Source organism: Bombyx mori, chromosome 27, assembly GCF_030269925.1.
Source record: "Bombyx mori chromosome 27, ASM3026992v2".
Classification (NCBI taxonomy): Eukaryota; Metazoa; Arthropoda; class Insecta; order Lepidoptera; family Bombycidae; genus Bombyx; species Bombyx mori.
Window position 1 is genome coordinate 5,519,561 of NC_085133.1, and position 20,705 is coordinate 5,540,265.

A 20,705-nucleotide genomic window follows, 5' to 3' on the forward strand; every position below is an offset into this window, starting at 1 on the left:
TATTCTAGAATAAATGCAATTTTAGTTTAAACAATCATTTGTACATATCTCAACTATTATACAGGGTGGGAATCTCATAGTGCTAAAGCAAATAAACTACCAACCCTAAATTACCCTACAAATAAACTGTATATATGTAATATGTTATTTAATTGACTTTTTTTCGGATATCTGTAATACGGCGCAAATGCAGCTAACAGACCTCTCTAGGTATACCTGTATACTTTACATTTTTTTGGGCACAAGTTTGAATGTTGAGAATTGCCACTTGCCTTTATACTATCTATCTTAATTTTCAGTAACCGTTACGATACAAAATGAAGCTTTTTTTTTGTTTTTTTTTTTATTGCTTATTATTATTTATTTAAACTGACAAGAGAGCGCAAAAAATCATACTCGATAATTTTTTTAAACGCCATTTAATACAATTTCATAGAGAATTAGTGATGCGCCGAATCTACGATTTTAAGACCACTGTTTTACCACTATTGTACTCACTAAAAATGGTATTTCCAACCACCTGTGCATATATACAGGGTGTATAAAAAGACATATGTGCTGGAACTATAGGTGATTGTAATAGTAGCTCCTGGATGCTTCAGCATTTAATTATTACTTCAAAATAATAAAACAATCAATAATTTCTTTATATAATTCATTTATTTAAATTGTATAGTATTCACATTGTCGCTACGAGTTTCAAGACTTGAAACACCAGCTTTATATATAAAATGAGAACACAATGATTCACAAAAAATAATAATTATGAAACTAGATTACAGAGAAATGCAGCGTTCGAACAAAAGCTTAAAACTAGAGGTTTTGCTTAGCAAACGATAGTAATACAACTAAGCGGGGCTACCAGATTTAAAGACTTATTAGTACAATTTTAAAAAAAGTCCAGAAAAGTCAGGAAAAAATGCCTAATAGTCAACAAAACAAAATACATTCATAGATATTTTCGTAGAAAGTTATAGTTTATTGCCAATCAGGGGAAATTCTATTTTTTGATCTGACCACCCCGCGTCTAATTAAACTACTTGGCAGTTGAGAGTCTGAAGATAAAATGTTTAATACTGGTATTTGCCAAGAAAATAGCTTATGCGTGCGTTATAGAAATAAAGGGGTTCGATATCGATAGGTTATGGAAAAGTAAGTATATTTAAAAATTATATTTTACCATAATAAATAAAATACTTTACGTATTCGTGAAATCTCTTGAGCTTTAAAGTCTTTCTATATTTGTACTTTAACGAACGTATTGCTGGCGAAAATGTATTTAGAATATCGATTTTCTCATTCTATCGATAACGATAAATTTTATCGAACAAATAAGAATGATTGTAAAGAAACACGCAAGCACACAAGCTATCACAATTCGATTCGAGGCTAAAGTATGACTCGTTTCAGCCGTTGCGTTATTTATTTAGTAGCGAAATTGAGAGAAAAAGAAAGCTATATAATAATTGACTAAATACCTTAAGATTGCTATGAAGACGAAAAGGAAGACATATTAATGTATTCGACAAATAAAATATTAATGTGTAATGCGACTCCAATTTTCAATTAAATTTAAATGCTTAGTGTTGTATCATGATTAAGATTGATTATTTTATTTTCTAATTTGAATAAAATAATACGGTGCAATCGATTTGGTCTATTAATGAACTTCTAAAGTGGTTAAAGAAAGCCTTACAACAAACTTATTTTAACAAGATACGTTCTTAATAAAGTGTGTTGTTTTTTCAAGTTTCACGAAATTAATTATAAATAATATAATATAATAAACCTAATACCAATATTATTATTATTATGTAATTATTTATGCATAACTTAAAATAATTCTTTGTTTTTTTCTAAATTTTTGTTACATTCTCTCTAGTTTGTATAGCTAAAATTGTTGTTCGAATTTTAAAGTTTTAATTGAGGAGGCATTTATTTTAAAATACTATATTTTTATTTATTTTGAATATTCATTAAATACGCACTTATGATACGTATGAAGAATATAACATAAAAAATCGTACAAAATACATAGTGAGAGGCGTGAAATAAATAAAATTTAATATTTTTACTTTCTCCTAGAAATATTTACTTAATTATTCCTGAAATGTTCGTTTAAACCTCCTGTTTAATAACACGAAATAACAAAAACTACTTATGAGTACTAGTGCAATATTTACGTACGTTCAAACAATTGTGAAATCTAAGATCAGTCAGTTAAGTATCAAAATCGATTGCCAAACGGAATATCGATCGAATGCTCTTGGGTCGAATCCAGGAATATGTCTTCCGTTACGAAAATAAAATTAATCTAATGTCATCGTTACATATTATATGTCAGGATTAATAAAACTCCGGACGTATTTATTATTTACTATTATTGAGCACGTTATAAAGAAGGCAGTCGACGCTACAATAACAAAAAAAATGCTGTTTGAGTACACAGAGATGGGTCAAGATGTAAAACATGAGTGGACAATCACTAGAAATATGACAAAATATCGTTTCACGATTCGATTTTAACTAATCGGTCATAGATATCGATGATTCACTAAATTAGTGTTGTGCAAATATCGATATTTCACGTTCTGTATAGCTGTGTGTATTAGATCAAATATTTAAACAATTAATCAGTTTATCGAGTTTCTGAACTAATTTAGAATTTGTCAACACAATAAAAGCCTATAATTGTTTTTCATTCTTGTATTAAGCACTGTCCACTCAAAAAAATAAATTGCATGAAATAGTAAACAAAAAAAAAACTAAACATTATATTATAGTCATACATTTAATATGTAATCACATTATCGAAATTAATTTTAACAAAGAAAAAAAAATATTAAAATAAAAATGCTCAATCGATTACATACAATAGGCCATTTTCACAATTACACAATAGAGGAAGACAAACGAAAGTTTTTTTTTTTATAAGCGAGTCAAACATATTGCACTGTTAGTGGATTATTTCGAATGCATTTCAATACAGTTACAATGCAATGCAGTTGAATACAATTCAACAACATTTTCGGTAATTAACCCTATAACTGCCATGTGGGTCACCGGTGCCCCACGTGGCCCACTCAAGTAATTATATCGATTTCTGTTATAACTTTGCCTGCTTTTTAAAGTGTTTCAGTATTTTTGGGTCTCTTAGAAATATAATTCATACTTAGTATCTTCGGATTCGTTTTTCCGAGAGTCTACTAGATATTTGGGCGATTTAGTAACAGAAATCGACTTAGGGCACCGATGACCCACATGGCAGTCAAAGGGTTAATAGACAGTTTAAATGAAAAAAAACAGTCATAGGGTTAATAGACAGTTTAAATGGAAAAAAAATTAAGAGTCAGAAACAGTTTTGATTGCGACACGATCGCAGCTTCAAGCCTCAAAACGAAATTAAACAGAATGCGTTTTATACATAGAGATAGATAGAAGAAAACGTCTCAGAGAAGCAACATTGGAAATGCATTTTGCAAATAAATTGTAACAAATTACATTATGATCGAACATAAGTCGTTCGGCTCGAGTTGTCTGCGTCAAAACACTACGGTATGTTCGACAGTATAAAAACTAAAATCATTAGATAAGTTGTAATAACGTGATACAAAACAAAAAAAAAATGCAAATTTAAATAACATATCATGTACTTTCGTAATTATACTATTTGTATATAACAACTCTCCATACAGATATGGCAAAGAGTCTTCAGTTAAATATTTCGTCTACTGGTTTACATAAAGCGCAGTCAAGGGCGTGACAGACTAGCGTAGAAAAAAACGCGCGTTTAAAATGCCGCTAAAGTTTCCTTGTATGTTTATCTTCGTACACAAGTACGTTTGAACGGTTCAGCACTTCATTCACGCTCGTTCGTCAAACCGCTGACAAACCAATACATAAATCACACCGATGCAATCACAACATCCACTACGCTATGTTGACTGAACGAAACCCACATAGCTTAGTTCCTTAAACTAGTTCAAAAGGCCTTTTTAACTAACTACCCTTATATCCAAAAATTCCAATTATAAGGTCACAGTTTCTTTACTAATACAGCGTCACTATATCACTTGAGAGAAGTAAACTAAACCTTACCATAGAATTAAATTATAACTAACCAAAAAATGTTTCTGTAGAAAAATTGTTACGTTATTTAGTCACACAATAAAGTTCGCTTATACTAAGGTTTTCGAGAGGGATTTTTTTTTTTTATGAAAAAAAAAACTTATTACAATCATTAACATCGCTCGCGTGTCCGTGACGCCAATCCCGGAGAAAACTCCGGCGACGAAGCGTTACCATTTGGCAGTACGAATCAAACAATTCAGTTAAAATCTTGTTTTAGCACGTTGCAAGATTCTACGAATTTCGAAACGTTATTTAGAAACACTACGAAGCGACCGTGCTCGCGAACAAAAAATTCAGCTCTCGAAAGCTCAAAAGTCGTTTTCGGTAAAATACTCCCAAAGAGTTCCCTTAAAGTGGTCGAGGTACCTAAATACTAAACCAGACTTAGTACGCGCTAACATCGACACATCGTTCTCACGATATATGTATATTACATAGAAAACAGTAAAACACGTTAGGTTACTCGCACAATTCCACTACAAGTCCGTACTTATTCATAGTCTTTATTTTATTTATTGAGATCAATTTTGCCTCTATGCACTAGATGGGACGCTCGCCGCCAAGCGAATAAAGTTCAACTTCCCCCTACTGCCTAAGTAATTTAAGTTAAATTAAACTAGGTAGGAACATTATTGTGCATTAGTATTCTATGTCGAGCGTTTTGACGCCGCGTTTCATACACAAGAAAAAAACGCCCGACTGCACGATTCCGTTAGAAAGACACTTCTAAGAGTATATGGTCAATTAAATATTTAAGTGTCTATTTAAAGGAATAGTGTAGTATAAATAAATTCAAATGAGAATAAACTAACGAAACCGGTGTTCTTCATTTACGTGTCTCCAAAAGGTCTTAGGTACACGAACGAGTATACAGGAAATACATCGTTGTTACTTAGGCAGTAAGTGCAAGTATCGCGTGCGCACTGTCGTTGTGTCCACTATTGATCGCCGTCGAACATTAACGTCGCTGCACTGAGTTCCTTGGGACGACCCGAACCGCCTTGTAATTGACTCCGTACTATGCGAACACGCACGCGCACACACACAAAACAAAAACTAATTGACTATAATCGAATTTCAATTATTTTCATAATTTACGTATTTCGTTGCCGATTGTACAAAGTACAGTCGAGCGCAAAAGTAAAGCGTCTGATTAAGGTAACTTTTTCAAATTATTAACTGTATCATAATCGTGAAAAGCAAACGTGACTCAGCGACAAAGCGTGAACTTCAGACTAGTTTGAACAGTAGACTAATTTAATGTTGAAATACCTGAAAAAAATTCTATTTTAACGAATCTAGAGCTGTAGGATTGAAATGATTTGAATAGACCTAGAATTTTTTTTTTTCTGTGCACCGAATATGTTTATTGCCTATCATTTACGTATAAAGCAGTTATTGTCGCTTAGTCACGTTTGCCTTTTAAGTGTCGATATGATAAATATATTATTGTTCGGGTTTGTAGTGACATCGAGATGTCACAATCGGAATATTAAAACTAAAACCATTTTGGATGTCATCGTGTTTATCAAACGAAATCAATTTTGAACGTTTTGTTTGGGGGCGGTTTTGTGTATGGCGCGGGGGGTTGGGAGGGGGAGGGCGCGCGCGGTTCACACGAGGTGGTCCCGGTCGTCGAGGGAGGCGTCGGAGTCGCGGTCGGGCCGCGGGTCGCGCTCCAGGTCGAGGCTGCGGCGCTCGAGCTCCGGGCGCGGGCACGGGGCGGCGCCGCACCGCCGGGGCACCTCCAAGGACGACACCTGCACATGCGAAAAGAACACACGTGTACGAAATTGAACAACTATAGCTCTGAAAGCGTTTGAAAACGTAACACATTGTAACTAGATCAAACGATCATTAATCATTGTTTTTTTGTGAAATATAATAATTTAAATTTTGTTAAATTCCAACAATTTTTACTAAATTAGTAACAAACGCATGATGTCTTATGAGACTAATCTTTTTTTTCTTGCTTTCAAAAGCAAACAGCTCTCTTGCCATCTACTTACATTAGATTAGATTGTCTTTTACTTTTGGCCCCAAATGACGTCTCAGGCAATGAAATTGCATTTAGCCGAAAACTGCATTTCATGCATGCATGCATAAAATTGTGAATGTTCATCGCAGTTAATTAAACAGTTTTTTTACTTGAAACTGACATAAAGCTAAAACTATTGCCATAAAAAAAAACGGTTTTATGATAGGTTTAGACTTAGAAAAGTCAAAATTTGTGGATACTAACCTTGGCGAGTCGCCTGGTCGAGGGCGGGCGCTAGGAGGGCGCGGGGAGGTGCGGCAGCTTACCCCCCGCCGCCCAGTACCGCCCGCCCTCCTCCGACAACGCCGCTTGGAGCTTCGCTTCTGCGAATACAACCTTCATATTAACACGTTGACTGCGTTAAGCGAATTAAAAGCCCCACACGCGACTATTCCCTGATGCCGCAGTCAAAACTTTTCGCTTGGTGCGTAAGGCGACAAGTCCACATCTCTATAAGTATGGGTATACTAGCTGTAACCGTCCGCTTCGCTGGGCATTTAAAATTAACGTTATTATTTCTCGCCCCCACAAAGATTCTCATCATTAACGCCCCCGCAACTGATGTAGGGAGTACAGCACTCATATAAATATTCAGCCTATCCATTAAGTACATGTATTTTCTACATGGATACCAAGTTTCAAGTTAATCGGATGTGTGGTTCGGTAGTTATAACGGAACATCCGTAAAAACCACTGTATATTAATATATTAGTATAGATTCGAAAACATTAAGGTCTCATAGCGTAAACAAGTCCAATCTTGCCTTGGAAAGACCACATGCGAACTGGCTAAAAATCCCTCAAATAGTCAACGTGTTAATTAAACATTAAAACAAAACGCGCTACTTGAGTAAAAATATTTTCAAGATACCATACAACATCAGTGTCGCATGATATCAGATGGAAGTCAACTGTCTCGCTGATCAGAACGGATGCACTAATGCTTCGTGAAAGAAATAGGAAAAACGATATAATGAACTTTACTCAGTATGCAAGTGGATTTTGCGAACTGACTCTTACATTCATCACTATTTTATGCTACAGCAATTGTAGGCTGAAGCTACTGAAGTTCCAGGTGGAATGTTTACGGCCTAGCAGCAGCAAGCAGGGGATTGGCTATAACTCTGGCGTAGTTGATATCCATGAGCGACACTAATACAACTAGGTTATTGAACCGTCTGCTGCCTATTACAATAAAAAAATTTTTTTTTCGAAGTACGACTAGTGATGTGTCTGTAGTGTAGTAGAGCGAGGTGTCTGTAGTAATTGAGAAAAAAAATTCTACCTACCTATGCTGATAGCTTTGAGAGGCTATTTCAGCTTCACCCCAGCGTGTAGGTGAGCTCACGGGGCTCAAACCGGAAGTGTTGCTAACACTGGCCCTAGCAAGAGCAGTGCTTCGCAGAATCCGGCGAGAAACTCAGTGGACTGTGTCTATGGGTTAATTTCCTCGTCGAGCCCTTCGTCGCTCGTGACGGGTTCGGCGAGGACGGTGACCGGTGCTTGAAGTACCTAAAAGCACCGTTAGTGGAACCGGAAGAAGTGTTTGCGTAACGTGTTATTTATTTTTATTTTATTTATTCCATTCAATACAAAGTCAGGCTTACAGTTTGCACCAAAACCCTGACTTGTTAACACAAAAAACATTATTAAAATTATTAAGTACTATTATAATATTATGCTAAAAATAACATTATTTTGGAAAAAAGTATTCCCATTATATTATTAGAAAGGATTGTGTCTCACTGGCGACTTGCGAGGCGTTGAACGTGACAGGCGTGCGCGCGAGCGGAGTGCGCAGCGAGCCTCCTCGCCCCCCCGCTGCACCGCCCCCCGCCGCGCCACTCGCCCCGCTCGCAACGCTCGTCTGTAACACACCGAACACTGTAGTAGCTACAGAACAAAACAATCAGCATTTCAATTTATTCACATCGTTTTTATAACCGTGTGGTGGTTAGCGAGCGGGTAATATTGCTCGGTAGACCGACGGTCCGAATGTTGTCTACCTAATCTGATGGTCTTGAGAGACTATTTCAGCGTAACCTTAAATAGTAGATGAGCTCACGAGGCTCAAGCCTGACATTGTTGCTAACACTGGTCCTAGCAAGAGCCGTGCTTCGCAGAATCTACCACCGGATGGGAAACGCGACTCACTGAGAAGATCCGGCTATCAGTGAACAGTGAGCTGTGTCTATGGATTAATTTACTCGCCGACCCCTTCGTCGCAAGCGACAGGTTCGACGAGAACGATGACCGGTGCTTGAGGTACCTAAAAGCACCGTTAGTGGATCGGGAGGATCCGAATTGACGTGTCCCGAATGTTGTTGTTCGGAACTTGTATATTATGAAAGCTTACTTTGAAAATGTCGTAAGCGAGATTCAGGCATTTGTCAAATATCTTGTGTTGTATGATGGCTACCGCCACAACCGTCTTAGTTGCAAATTTTACTAGTGAAAGGGCGTAATGTGAGCCGGCACTGGCAACTAAATCCATTATTACTATTTCTGAGGGAATGTGTTCCAGCACGAAGAGTGTTATAACCTCTTTAAAATACAATTCAGACTTCAATATTATTATATCAAGTTGGCAATCACGTTGTCTGTGAGTTTCAGTTATCACTCAGACCTTAGTTGATTGAGTCCGTGACCACGTCTGAAAATCGAAAACAGTAGGAAAAACAATATTTTACTTAAAATTCCGCGACAAACTTGATATATTATCTCGAATTCAGAACGAGGACGTCAATATTTTCAACAATAAATTGTATTGATGTTATCTATTACAATTTTCGGATTTGTTATGCACGCTACTAATTACTTGCTACATTTCAAATTTATTACTATTACCATTGCTATATTTACCATTTCAATACGCTTAAAATTCAAATTGTGATTTTAATACACCAGAGCAACAAACTAGCGTTCTTTAAGGCCAATTCAATAACATCGTCTTGTATTATTTTGTATATACATATTTGTCCTTTGTTGCAACTACAACATGGTTTATAACTATACGAAGGTCGAAAACATTATTTCAAACAACGTAACAATACCCAATACAAAACAATCTAAATAAACACATATAAAACTGTAAAACATATACCGAATAAAAAATAATATAAACAAATCAAAATTTGTATACACATTCGCCGTAGACTAAACTACAAATAGATAAAAACATGCATGATTCATTGAAACATTCAATCCTTTCTTTTTTTTCTTCAATTTAATCTAAATATCACAAGCGTACACACCAATAAAGATTAATGATCATGGTTCATTAATCTTTATTCAGATCTTTATTTAGATCGTAATCTTTATACTGAATTCGTTCCCAAAGAAAATCGACGCTTGAAAGACAAACGTGACTAAGCGACAATGCGTGAACTTTACAGTAGACTAATTTAAAGTTGAAATACCTGAAGAAAAAAAAAATATTTTAACGAATCTAGCTTTAGTAGAATCTAGCTAGTAGCTGTAGGATTGAAATGATTTTAATAGATCTAGAAATATATATTTTTTACGCATCGAATATGTTTATTGCCTATCATTCATGTACAAAACAGTCATTGTCGCTTAGTCACGTTTGCCTTTCAAGCGTCGAAATGCTTTTCAAAGAAAACCTTTTATAAATCAAATTTCTGGGTAACACGAAAATTCTACAACTTAATAAAACTGCAAATTAATAAAAAACGAATCGAGTTGTTTGTCGCGTGTATATAAATCTTCTAATGCGTATCTACTCTAAATCTTTGTTTCAATTGCATACATTAGGTGTCTTAAATAGGGGAATCCGTGCCTCGTTTGGTTGCAGAGACAATAAAAAGGATAAGTAGTAAGTAGAACAGAGAAGGTTCAAATTCAAGGTTGGAGTTAAATTGACATTGAATGTTGTGTGCTGAAGTGTTAATTTTTTTTTTATACACGGCCATTTTCACACAACTTTCTCTAGCCCCCAAGTTAAGCTTAATGCTTGTGTTATGGGCGCCAGATTACGGATATACTACATACATTACTTTTTGTTGTAAATATATAACATATAATAGGTAGAAAACACCCAGACGCAGTACAAATATCAGCGTTCATCACACAAATAGTTGTCCTGTGCGGGGATCGAACCCGCGACCTCGAAACGGCAGTCGGTGTCACTTACCAACACGCCACGAGGCTCATCAATTAAAACCAGCATGGACACTTTTGTTTTTGTAAAACTGCTTTATACTACATCTCACTGGCAGTATCGTACCCCACCTTTATTCGCCTCACGATATGAAATTCGGGTTCAAGATGATAACGATAATGAACTTCACACAACTTATTAAGAAAATTGGGGATGCGCAGTTTTGGGAGGCAATTTTTTTTAAACTTAATTTGTTAAGTAAATCTGTTCATGATTTATTATTAAACCTGCTGGAATATGTGCGACCGTTTACGATACCGTTACCCATGACAAAACGCAGTCAATCATCCTTAATTGATTTTAAAACTTGAAAATTACTCCCCGATATCTGCAAGCACATTCCAGCTTTAAATTCGCAAACAACTCGATTCGAAAACAAAAACAATAAATAAATAAAGCGGACGCTGTTATGCAAAACAAGATCCAACCGAGAAATCCTTATTTAAAATAAAGATATTAAAGGCATAATGGATAACTAAGAAGCATTTAAAATATACATTCATCGATAGTGCAATAGTGGATCTTTGATGTATAAAAACGTCCGGTGTCATGAAAAAAAAAGCGGGTGTAAAACAAACCTATTTGTCAGTGCAGTTGGGGTGCGCGAGGCGCTTGGCGTGGTGCGCGATACTAACGTGGTTGGGTTCGTCGTCGTGGGGCGCCCTCGGCAGCCGTCTCCGAAGCCACGCATGGCGTAGCGCTGCGGCCGGCGTGAGGCGCTTCTCTGGGTCCCATTCTAAGCAACTGCAAAATCATTTAACCCTTGCATTAGACGCCTTTAGTTCGAACACTAGGAGGAGGCTTTGAGACCCCGGTAACCGTACTCGTCGAGCTGAGTTTCTCGCCGGATCTTCTCACCGCGATTCCGATCCGGTAGTAAATTCATTAGTGAAGCAGCTGCTCTTGAGTTGTTAGGTCTCCTTCGGAGGCGCTCGGGCAGCTGTTAGCAAATCCCACCCCTCCTAACTGAGCCTTTGCTCGCCCACCTGTCCTGGTTGGCACCGGAAAGGCCTCCGAGCCACCAGAAATCCAACAATTATTAAAAAAAATGTATGTAAATATACATACCACGTTTTTACTCGACTTCTTTGTAAATTATATTGCAATTGACTTTAAACATAATTCCTTATAATTAAGAGGCTTAAATCGAAAACAGCTCATCAAAGAAGGAGTATACGTAAGTATTTAGTTTTGATACAATTTATATAGTTTCAAGAAAAGAAAAAAAAAATTGCATCCTATCTGATTAAGTTCGTTGCGGGATCCAAGATAAATAAACTTTGCCTCTGTTTGTTTGAACCTCATTATACAGCGTATTATGGTCGCTGCTGTGGTTCCTACACAAGAAGTGGAAAGAATAAGGGCTGAGTAAATAAACAAAAAAAAAAACCCGAACACCGGATTTGCTTCACGGCAAAAATAGACAGAACTAGAACCGAATTGGAGAACAAATTGTTGGAATTGACACTTCGAAATTATGTCTACAGTGGCATTCACGCTGTGATATCTATTCGCTGCGATAAATACTTAACATCAGGATAGCCTTGAACTAGTCGAGCAGATGTAGAGCTTTATAACAGTTTTTGTGGAATGGAGCTGAACAACAACTGTAATCCTATTTTATTCTCAATAATAATGTGCTCCAAGTATCATAAATATTTATAAAGAATTTGCAGATTCAAAATATTTTTGTTTGTAGTAAACCCAATAAGTCTTTGATGTTATTTCGACAATACGAAAATTATTTAGTTTATTTCATGTCTAGCGCATCGAACTAAGACATGACCGATTTTAAAACAACAAAAAAATCCATACCAAGAAACAAACTTCGTTCTTCCATCGCCAAATTATAAAGAAGCAAATGAATATTTATTCCACATTTCCGGATATCAATGGAGAAGTAAGGAAAAAACATCGTAAAACCGCCATAGGCTGAATTTTTATCGCTTTAGCAATGATTAATATGTTGAGTGTATCTTCAAAGCTAATAAGTCGAGTACCCACGTAATGAGAATTTTGGATATTATTATATTAATCGACAAAAAAAACTGTGGGAGATTCTCGGTACGCATATGGAAATTTATTTTTGTTTGAATGGATATATTTTTATAAATTTTCAGATTGTCTACCAGATCATCCACCAACATCGGGTGAATAACTTGCGTTTTTAAAATTCAATAACTTAAAAAAAATATCATACAGGTATACGTAATTGCGAAATTCTTAGTAAATTTAATCGTTCTGTTTTAGGATTGAAATCGATTTACAATTCTTTTTATTATATTACAATAAAACAGAGGATGTGATCTCTAGTTCCAAAAGCGGTGACGGCATTTAGTTATGCCTATAGACTCCATTAACCACTTATCGCAAAGTGAACTGTAATTGTGTTCGCGCACCTAGATAAAAAGAGCAGAAACATGGCTCCATTTAACACAAAACTATAAAAAATGTTTCATCACTTGACATCAACAATAAAAAAAATACTAATAATCAATAAATACAACATTCACACAGCCTGAAATTTCATGTTATGTTACAAATATAATCCATGTTTTTTTTGTTTTCTTAGATGGGTGGACGAGCTCACAGCCCACCTGGTGTTAAATGGTTACTGGAGCCCACAGACATGTACGACGTAAATGCGCCACCCACCTTGAGATATAAGTTCTAAGGTCTCAGTATAGTTACAACGGTTACAATGGTAAACTCACCGTCTAATGAAATCAATGAAAAATTTGTCTTGACATCCTTTTAGTGCAGTAACAAAACTCTTCGATCCCGGCGGACCTCGGGGCTTGCCTCTCCTCGACATGCCTGAAAACATTACAAAAAAAACAATTCAGATTTCACAAAAAGACATTGCGACTAGAAACAACAACACTGACTCTAACGGAAACATTCATCGTATTTTTAATATAGACTCAGGAATATAAAATAATAATGTTTATTATAAATTTAAAGTCCTATAACTAGTGCTTAATAACGTCGGGATAAATTTTTTTATTGCTTAGATGGATAGACGAGCTCACAGCCCACTTGGTTGTTAAGTGGTTACTGGAGCTCATAGACATCTACAACGTAAATGCGCCACCCACCTTGAGATATAAGTTCTAAGGTCTCAAGTATAGTTACAACGGCTGCCCCACCTTCAAACCGAAACGCATTACTGCTTCACGGCAGAAATAGGCGGGATGGTGGTACCTACCCGTGCGGACTTACAAGAGATCCTACCACCAGTAAAAAAGGATTACGATTAATATCGTTAATCCTTTAGTATAAATTGTGACGTAAACTCTAGATAAATAAGTTTCTCGATTATAATGTTCATTATAAAGTACATATGTATTTACTAAACTGTATGTAAACAATGACAAACGTCGCCCCGTGAACTCTGTTTACAAACACTACGAGAAGAAATACTACATTGAAGACATTTAAGAAATACTAAATTGTTTTATTTACCCGTATTTTAAATTATAGCTTTTAGATTCCGATGTACAAAAAATAAACAATCTTCACAAAAAAATTTTATTGCCTAGATGAGTGGACGAGCTCACAGCCCACCTGATGTTAAGTGGTTACTGGAGCCCATAGACATCCGCAACGTAAATGCGCCACCCACCTTGAGATATAAGTTTATTATCATTATCACATTGCTCATTGAATCTTAAAGAAGACTGTATCTTTTAAATGTATAATAGTATTTTCTAAGCTTATGAAAGACTACTTTTGTCTGACAACGTAGCCTAAACACAGAAATTAGAATTAGAGAACACACAAACATTAGAAATCGGGAGAGATGTGGTTGTAGCCCGTATTTTAAACCCCAAATGGATGAATACCAAGATACCGTCCGCAAATGTGCAACATACGCATTAAGACATAATTAAAACTACATTTCGTCTTTTCGCATTAAAAGTATACAATTTCCAAAAATATTCGAAATTGAGTTAATATGCGGAATCATTTGGTATCACCAGTATTTTTCTCATAAATTTGAGAATCATATCGAGCAAGATCGAGGGACTGCTGATCAATAGCCTTTGCAGTAGGCAATTGAAAGGAGAAAAAAAAAAAAAAAATGGTAAAAAATGTATATAATGATAGTTATGTGTTAGATTTTTTTTTAAGTTACTAACATAGCTTATAAGTAATTATTACTAACAAAATGTTATGGTTTTAAAAAAAAAAAACTGAAATAAAGTGTTAATAATAATAATAATAAATACTGTCAAAAGAGCGTAGTTTAGTTTTTTTTTTTTTTTTTTTTAGTTTACCTACTATTTTGACTACTATCAACAAAATTAATACATAATTTTATCTTACTTTAAAAGACAGATAATGTATCTGGTAAAAAATAAAAAATAAATGTTACAAAGATGATTAATATTAAAAATATCACATGTTAAACCTTTAAAAGACTCTCCTGTAAAATTAGTAAGTTTTGAGATTATACACTTTTAATGCGAGAAGACGATTTAAGTTTTGAATATCAAAATTTTACGTGGTCACAGACGACTAAGGTAAAACTAATTTTAATTATGTACACGATTTGAAAAAACCCTAAATAGTATTATACGCGTTTAAGAGATAAGCAACAATTTTTATTTACAAAATTTATCATATTTCACTTTTAATCGTGAACGAAGTTTAGTACCCTGCATACGACACGATCGTTCAAAATTTTCGTAATACCTCTAAGATGTAAAACTTAATAACTAGCGACCCGCCCTCGCTTCGCTTCGGAAACTGTAATTTATTATTGATTTCTCCACTATTTAATGGATGTTATTATACATATAAACCTTCCTCTTCAATCACTCTAACTATTAAAAGAAACCGCATCAAAATCCATTGCGTAATTTTAAAGATTTAAGCATACATAGGGACAGATATAAGAACAGAGAAAGCGACTTTGTTTTATACTATGTAGTGATATTGACACGTCAGTGAAGCGTTTGTAATGCACACGAGAACACAACATTATCGGACTTTTACTACGACCAATTCGAAATACGAATCAATATATCGTTGAGAACGTGACAAATCTGATCCGCACATACTCATACGACAAGTCATGAGCTATGTAATAACACACCTGACCGCGTCAACATTTGTAATGCCATTAAATAAAACCACGGGAAACTTAACACCGTAACGAGACTAACATCGTAGGATTATCCAAGTCATTACGCATACATTTTGGCAGTCGACCAAAAAGAACAGACAGCATCGAAGACTGTGTGTTGGTCTGTGGTATCTATATATTAATACGTGAAGCAAAAACTTTGTATCCCTTTTTACGAAAATTGCGCGGACGGAGGAGTATGAAATTTTCCACACTTATAGAGAATATAGAGAAGAAGTGCACAATGCTAATATTTTTTTTAAATCATGCATAAAAGATACATTAAATCAATAAATAAAACATTACACGCATGCATACTATTTATTGTCAAACTTTTGTTCTTGGCGTCTGTTGTCAAATTGAGAATAGATTAAATATTGTTTGCCTTTGTTAATATTTTTTATAGTGTAGCCTTGGCGAAATTTGTGATTATAGAAGTATAAAATACAATCATAACAGTGTACAAACTTACAATTCCAATTAATTATAGTCGAATTTCGACTACTGCGGGACCTCTAGTTATTATTAATGTGCCGTTCACACTAAACAACTCATATGTTTTTTTAATGTTTTGAAACCGCTAATATTTATTTTGTAATAATATGCTTTTTTGTAAATTATTTTCTTTGCTATGATTATTTTGAGTTATGTTAACATGTCAAAGGTAATAAATGAAGCCTACATTGTATTATTACGTATTTACTATTACTTTAAAGAAGGTTACAAGAGAAATAGCGTTGTAATTGCAACGAATATTTAATTTAAACTTTACACTTTTATTTAATTCGTGTGAGCGCGTCTTTATTTATCAAAAACTCTGATTAATCTGTGAATCATTAACACATAAGAAAGTGACGTCTCATTTTATGTTTAAAAACATCGTTATTAGACTGGTATGTGTGAGTCAGGGTCGCTGTGAACTTTAGGATGAAAACCCCCTAAAAATCCGTGCCGGAAAAATAATGCCGCGTAGTAAAATATAATAATATGTATAAAATGTATTATTTAAAAAACTAGGATATAAAATAAAAAAATATCCTTTTTTTTTTGCTTTGATGGGAAGACGAGCTAACGGCCCTCCTGGTGTTAAGTTACCGGAGCCCATAGACATCTACAACGTAAGTGCCGCCACTCACTTTGAGATATGAGTTCTAAGGTCTCAGTATAATTACAACGGCTGCCCCACCCTTCAAACCGAAACGCATTACTGCTTCATGGCAGAAATAGGCAGGGTGGTGGTACCTACCCGAGCGGACTCACAAGAGGTCCTACCACCAGTTATTCAATAGATTATGTTTTTTTTTACATTTTGTCGATTCATGTCAATATTTACTGCTGTGGATCAATTTAATGTTTAAGAGAAACGCATTAGTGTTATGAGCGCTTAGTATTTAAGTAATCAGTGTCCTTTAAGAGTCTCGGTTATCTAAGAAAAATGATGAACATTGATATTAAATCTATCAATAGAGTCTCTAGATGATCTGTATTCGTATATAGTCAGTCGTAGCAAGACGAGTGCTTCCAGGCCAACATTCATCTATGCATAAAAATATAGTAAGGCGATTAATAAAAAGATAAAAAAAATCTTGTACAAAATAAAATTAGATCGGTGAAATCTTTCATCATAAACAATATGAATTTTTAATGAAAAAAATTAACATTTTTTTAGAATCAAAAATAGATAAAACCGAAAAGAACCTAAAGTCATAAACAATTTTCTCCATATCGACGCTTGAAAGGCAAACGTGACTAAGCGACAGTAACTGCTTTGTACATAAATGATAGGCAATAACCATATTCGATGCGCAAAAAAAAAAATTTCTAGGTCTATTAAAATCATTGCAATCCTACAGCTACTAGCTAGATTTTACTACAGCTAGATTCGTGAAAAGAATTTTTTTTTCAGGTATTTCAACTTTAAATTATATTAGTCTACTGTAAAGTTCACGCATTGTCGCTTAGTCACGTTTCCCTTTCAAGCGTCGATATGAAGAAAATAAACTTGAAAATCGAACCTATACACGCGTATTACACACATGTTATAGATACATTAAAGTCTCGCGTGAACTATTAATACGACAGCAGCCATGAACGTAAATAAACATTGCTACGAATATTATATTTAGTTTTGTATGTCCGCCATGGAACAATTAAAACCATGGTTAGATGCGAGGATAATATTACTGATGTTCGGCCTTCGCATCAAATGAACTGGCATCATATCAACACAACAGTTCCAAAGAACAACTAGTCTGAAATTTATAAAGAAATTGTATGTACCATTCCTTATTAAATTAAGTAAAAAGCAGCCTGAGTAATTTAAATTCGGAAATTCGGAAAAACTTTTTTGCAAAGAAAATCCTAAAGGCAACTTGCGATAGGGATTAATAAGGATTACATAGAAATCGTCACTTGACGAAAAAGCGCCTCGCTTCTGGTTCAGTCATAAACAAATGTGAGCTTTAAACACGGCCGCATAAAAACTAAAGCCGGATGCGCTATTGACTGCAAAGTTATATATTTAAATCTCGACTTTAACAGACTGATTCAGAGATGAAATTTAAGAATCGAATGCAGATTTTAAAAATGAACTTTTTATTGAAATTAAGATCTTCGATGGGATCTTCCAACAGCATTTGTTTTTCATACTTTCGTGGACGAGCTCACGCCCACCTCACCTCACTTCATCCCAAAGGGTTACCGAAGCTAATAGACATCACAACACAATGTAAATGCCAACACACATCTTGATACTTGAGGACGAATTCTCAATTGTACTTTATATATTGCAGAAATAGACAGGACAGTATTTCCCCAAAAAAAAGGTATCGGAATGCGGGATTTAAACAACAGCATAATCGCATCGCCTGATACGGCACCAGACATCTTATAGGCTATGACAACATGATTATATTACTCTTTGGAACTGAGGCATCGATATACTATGTACTTCTTTTACCAAGGTAAAGTTTTAATTGTGTTTCTGACGCTGCCAAAGTTCTATGTGTGAGATTATGCTTGTTATATTATTAGTTTTGACAATAAAAACAATTACAATATTGTGAATTTTAGATATCAATAATGAATCTTATCAAAACTAACACAACAACAGTATGAAATTTCACAAATAAACTTGAGAGGTAGACACGATTTGCTACAGAGGTAGGCAGAGAAGGAAAAAGACCCGTGTTAGTTCAAAACATTTACAAACACCACGTACTAATAATAGATTAAATCTGAAAAAATATTCCACAAACAGAACCGAAATACTTTCGACAAACGTTAAAATAACTGTAATGAATTTATATTGGGAAAGTCGGATCATAAACCTTGCTCAGACTAAGGTCAAATTCTTTCATTTACACCATTTGAGTCTTCTCAACGCGTGTTGTTCTAACGATATAAATAAACGCTCGTATAATTGTAGGATGATATGTTAAATTTCAAAAACATTACTACCTAACCCTGGCATTTCAACCTTACTCAAGCTATTACATACGGGAAATAAAACAGAAATCTAATGTCATAGTTACGTTTAGACGAACGTACAAAAGATCCCTTGTGTTTACAAGTGGCTGGCCATTTAGCCACGTTATCCACTCGAATAAGCCGCCGAGTGTATTTCGACTTAGATATTTAAGCTATGGAACTAATCTGCAAACCAGAGACTCTGGACTACGTCTTCAACTGACCGAAAGCAAATCTCAGAGGCTTTAGTCGTATTATTTCTAAAACCGGCTTCAGATACCGGACTTAATAATATTTAACTAAAATGCAAGTACGCGTTATTTTGATTTCTCATTTACTTTCTATAAAGGTGTATCGTAAATGTATTCACTGATGTGTCTCACATTATCAAATAAATAATATGTAGTTTAAAAAACTAAAAAAATACGCTTTTATATAAAATCCAACTAAAAATAGAAAATAAATTTTAATAAAGTTGAATTAAAAATAATTTAAGAAAAAATGATATTATTGTAAAAAAAGCGTGGGGATAACGAATCAAACTGTTTTAAATATTGAATTGTCATCGGTCCTTAATAAGTATGCCAAATTTCGAGTTAATCCGACTTTTGGAAGGGGGTCAAAATCATGTTCGAAGATTCAGTTACATACATACGTCTGAAGCTAATAAAAGCGTATTAATAATGTTATTTCAATGTATGTATATGAGCCATGTTGATTAGTCACCGTCAGAGTATATTCATTTATCGGTTTAAAAAATCGCGTTTAATTTACTGGTGCTTGTTTTCATTATTATAATTTAATATTTGTATACATTTGTTTACGGCATACAGCCCACCTGATGGTGAGTGGTTACCGTCGCCCATGGACTTCAGCAATGCTAGGGGCAGAGCCAAGCCGCTGCCTACCGCTTAGTACTCTCCACAAGCCTCGTTTGAAGACGGACATGTCATAGCGCTCGAAAAACACCGTGGAGGGGAGTTCATTCCATAGCCGGATGGTACGTGGCAAAAAAGACCTCTGGGAACGCACTGTGGATGACCGCAGTGGCTCCAGGTAGTACGGATGAACTCTACTCCGATGGCGGGCAGTGCGATGGTAAAAACGAGATGACGGTATCATCTCGAACAATTCCTCAGAGCACTCCCCATGGAACATACGGTACAAAGTACAAGAATCTAGAAGTTTTTTAATTGTACAAGAGTAATCAAATTAAAGATTAAGCGAATTGATTTTACCTCCACTGAGCACGGTGGTTCCGTCGGCGAGGGTGGTTGCCGTGCAGTATCGCGGCAGGCCCTTGCTGCTGATGAAGTTCTTTGACCGTTTCCCCTGTTCTATTAACTTGGGGGGAGGCATGCCTAGCAGCTCTATGATGCATGCCATTTGGTCCGCTTCGTCTTCGCCGGGTAGTAAGGGGAACCCTGTAATGCGCATTGAAAAGATTTTGTATTTTCTCTAATGTCAAGTGATTTTCTTAAGTTTTTTTAGGATTATTCTTATTCAACTATTTCATATATAATATTAACCTCAACAGGCATTTCAAAATACGAATACAGAACGAAATACGAAGTGTCGAATTGATTGAACAAGTAAAAGTGGACAAAAAATATGTCTATATCATATTATCTCTATATAATATATGATGTTGTTTACAATAACCAGTTAAATAATTTTAGCAGCGTCTGCTTTCATTTAATTTCTTTTTTCTTAAAATTGTACGTAATATGAAGTGTTCATGAGTGCTCACAGTAACTA

The 20,705-nt window shown here is 35.1% G+C and overlaps 1 protein-coding gene across 1 annotated transcript in view; it reads right to left on the reverse strand.

Moving 5' to 3' along the window:
- Positions 1-641: 641 nt before the first annotated feature.
- LOC101740640 (dual specificity tyrosine-phosphorylation-regulated kinase 2) overlaps positions 642-20,705 on the reverse strand; it is a 212,287-nt gene continuing 192,223 nt past the window's right edge. The window contains exons 3-8 of the mRNA XM_038020824.2: positions 20,186-20,371; positions 13,063-13,165; positions 10,927-11,092; positions 7,915-8,035; positions 6,374-6,492; positions 642-5,891 (exon numbers count right to left, since the gene is read on the reverse strand). Of these exons, the coding sequence (XP_037876752.1) occupies positions 10,927-11,092; positions 13,063-13,165; positions 20,186-20,371 (455 nt within the window). The 3' untranslated portion in view covers positions 642-5,891; positions 6,374-6,492; positions 7,915-8,035. The remainder of the gene's footprint in view (positions 5,892-6,373; positions 6,493-7,914; positions 8,036-10,926; positions 11,093-13,062; positions 13,166-20,185; positions 20,372-20,705) is intronic.